The 3,234-nt window shown below is 45.1% G+C and overlaps 1 protein-coding gene across 1 annotated transcript; it reads left to right on the top strand.

Annotated features, from left to right (window-relative positions):
- Nucleotides 1-278: 278 nt before the first annotated feature.
- LOC141981045 (olfactory receptor 51G2-like) lies at nt 279-1,226 on the top strand. The gene has a single exon (XM_074942857.1). It carries the CDS (start codon nt 279-281, stop codon nt 1,224-1,226), a length of 948 nt encoding a protein of 315 aa, XP_074798958.1.
- Nucleotides 1,227-3,234: the final 2,008 nt, after the last annotated feature.

Raw genomic sequence — 3,234 nt, 5'->3', positions numbered from 1 at the left:
TCTCATAGCTGCCTATTTCAGAGCTTCTTCCATCTTCCTCTGAAGCATCTGGACATGGCCACTGGTTACTGGGGGAGATGGACTACAAGTCTGATCCAGTCTGATTAGTCTGATCCATGTAAATCCAACAGTATGTTTTTGCTTATCTACCTTGAGCTCTGGGAGTCTGTAAACGTGCACTGAGAGCAGAATGATTTCTTGCTAAATATCATCTAATCTCCTCTTATTTTTCTTTTAGGAAGGACATTTCAGAATTCCTCGCACCTGCCCAGTACAATATGTCCGCTGTCAATGACACCAAATTAAAATCTGTAATATTCCTTCTCTCCGGGCTACCCGGTCATAGAGACGCACATCTCTGGATTTCTATCCCCTTCTGCTTCATGTATGTTATTTCAATAGTAGGAAATTCAGTCATTCTGTTTATTGTAAAAAGAGATCCAAGCCTCCACGAGCCCATGTACATTTTCCTTTCCATGTTGGCCATCACAGACCTTGGCATATCCATAACCACCATACCGACGATACTGGGCATATACTTGTTTAACTCTAGGGAGATCAGCCTCAATGCCTGTTTAGCTCAGCTATTCTTCATCCACTTGTTTCAATACATTGAATCCTCTGTGCTGTTGTTGATGGCCTTTGACCGCTTCATTGCGATCCATAACCCGCTGAGATATGCTTCCATCTTAACCCCACCGAGAATAGGCAAGATGGGACTGGTGTCTGTGCTAAGAGCGATGGTCCTAATACTTCCACTTCCCTTTCTCCTGAAACGGTTCCAATACTGTCGAGCAAATGTCCTTTCCCATTCCTACTGTGTGCACCGGGATGTCATGACGATGGCTTGTTCGGATAGCACAGTCAACAGCATCTATGGGTTGTTTACTAAACTCTTCCAGATGGGGCTGGACTCGCTGCTCATCTTCCTCTCTTATGTGATGATCCTCAAAACAGTGCTGAGCATCGCGTCCTACGATGAGTGCCTGAGGGCTCTGAACACCTGCGTCTCCCACCTCTGCGCCCTCCTTCTCTTCTACACACCAGAGATCAGCTTGTCTATGATACGCAGGTTTGGGAAGGGCTCTTATCCCTTACTTCAGATTCTCCTGGGATACATGTCCCTGCTTCTCCCACCACTGATGAACCCAATTGTGTACAGCATGAAAAGCAAACACCTTCGTGTGAGGATAATCAGGGTGTTCATGAAGGGAAGGGTGTTATGAATTATACCTGATAGGACACGCACACAAATGCTGCGAATTATACCTGATAGGTCACGCACAGTTCAAATCTAGGCTGAGGCACATAAAGTCCACAACTGCAGAGTTCCCAAAAAACACCAAGTTTATTACGCTCAAGCGTGGTGCCCCCCTGCTAGCCAGGAGGGGACCCCGAATACAGATTATACAAAGGTTATATACTTTTTAGCAAAGCATGTTGCCCTCGTGCATCGGAAACCTTAGCCAATAAACAAACCCTTTTCTTATCTACCACCTATCCCTGCTTGGTGCATTCCTTGTGCTAAACCAGTATGTTAATTACACAGCATGGTCCTAAAGCCATGCATCAGTAACTTTTATTATCAGGATGGGAGGCCTCACATCAAAGGCCAGGAGAAAGGGAGTTAGAGACTGACAAAAAACAGATACTGGGAGTCAAGGCAGGCTGGAGACAAGGAGGAGGATTTTCACAGGGATGCAGTGTCTAAGGAACACTCCTCCTGGTGCATGATGTGTTTGCTTTTAGACCATGGTGGGCCCCAAACCAAAATGGAGTCACATGTGCTAACTTTTCCTTAACAAGGGTCAGTTCACCACCTGACTCCTGTGGCATGTGTTAGGATATAGACATTCAGGCCTGTCTGAAGGCCTATACTTTAAGAATTTAGGTATATGTTTATCATTTAGCTAGTTATAGAGATATAAAGGAAAGAATCTGTGTAAGGGTCTTCTCTCACTGTGACAGTCTGAGTCCCTGTTCTTAGGCTAATGCCTTTGGCCAAGCAGCAGAGGCAGCCATAAGCTGGGAAGCGAATGGTCACATCCTCACTTTCCAAATTAGTCATATTGAAATAAGGAAATCTGGGGCTGTTAGGAATGTGACCTGATCTATCACCTCCAGAGAAAGGGAAGAGCCTAGAAGATGTAAAAGGAAATTTAGTTTGATAGGTTTCTGTCTGGTAAGAACTCACTTATCAATAGATGCAGCTGGGAAACCCTTATGTCTTTATAGATGTCATTATGAAATCCTCAGTTCTGCATTGTTTTGTCATTATAAATCCCACTTTGCTATATTTATTTGCATGGTTTCTGTCTGGTTCTGTGATTGTTTCTGTCTGCTGTATAATTAATTTTGCTGGGTGTAAACTAATTAAGGTGGTGGGATATAATTGGTTAGAAAATTATGTTACAATATGTTAGGATTGGTTAGGTAAATTTCAGTAGAAGGATTGGTTAAGGTATAGCTGAGTATATTACTATGTAAATTAGGGGCAAACAGGAAGTAAGTTGGGATTTGAAAATAAGGAAAAAGGAACTTGTATTTAAGTTTGCTGGAAGTTCACCCCAATAAACATCGAATTGTTTTCACCTTTGGATCTTGGGTATTGTTGCTCTCTGTTCATGCGAAAAGGACCAGGGATGTGGGAGAGTGAAGGAATAAGCTCTCTAAAAACATGGGAGATGAAAAACATGGGCTACCTATTCCATCCTGGACCCATACATCCAAGATGACATGAGTTACTGATCTCCACTCCGTAGAGAGGTTCAGACAGGGTCTAAGACTGGTGAGGGGGGACAGGGCACTGCGGGAGGGAGACGAAGGCAGGCAGCGGCACTTACAAAGTGACTGTTCCTGGAGAGCCAGGGGATTGGTGGCTGATCTGACCTCACAGTTCTTGTTGATACAGTCAATAAGGAGAAGGGACGTGGATGCTGTTTCCCATTAGACTTGGTCTGTCCCTGTCCCGTCTCTGGCTAAACATCCAGAGGCCATGAAGAACGGTGCAGAGCTGTTCTGCAGTCACAGTCTGGGCCCTTCCTGAGCGCTCTGGGTGCAGCATGACCCGTGGGTGCTGCACCAGCTGGGGACAGGGGCTATTCAAGGGGCACAGTCACTCAGTCTTCTCCTGCACACTCAGGCAGCTGCTAGTGACTGTGTGGTGTCAGAGACATGATTAATGCAGGCGCACCAGGAGAGGGCATTCAGGCAACCCCTCCAATAATGGTTTTT

This window comes from Natator depressus, chromosome 1 (genome assembly GCF_965152275.1).
Source record: "Natator depressus isolate rNatDep1 chromosome 1, rNatDep2.hap1, whole genome shotgun sequence".
Taxonomy (NCBI): Eukaryota; Metazoa; Chordata; order Testudines; family Cheloniidae; genus Natator; species Natator depressus.
Note: the sequence above shows the minus strand (reverse complement) of the source record. Positions and strands in the feature narration are given on the sequence as shown.

Coding starts and splice junctions, on each gene's coding strand:
- LOC141981045 (XM_074942857.1), top strand. CDS start 279: ATGTCCGCTGTCAATGACACCAAATTAAAATCTGTAATATTCCTTCTC.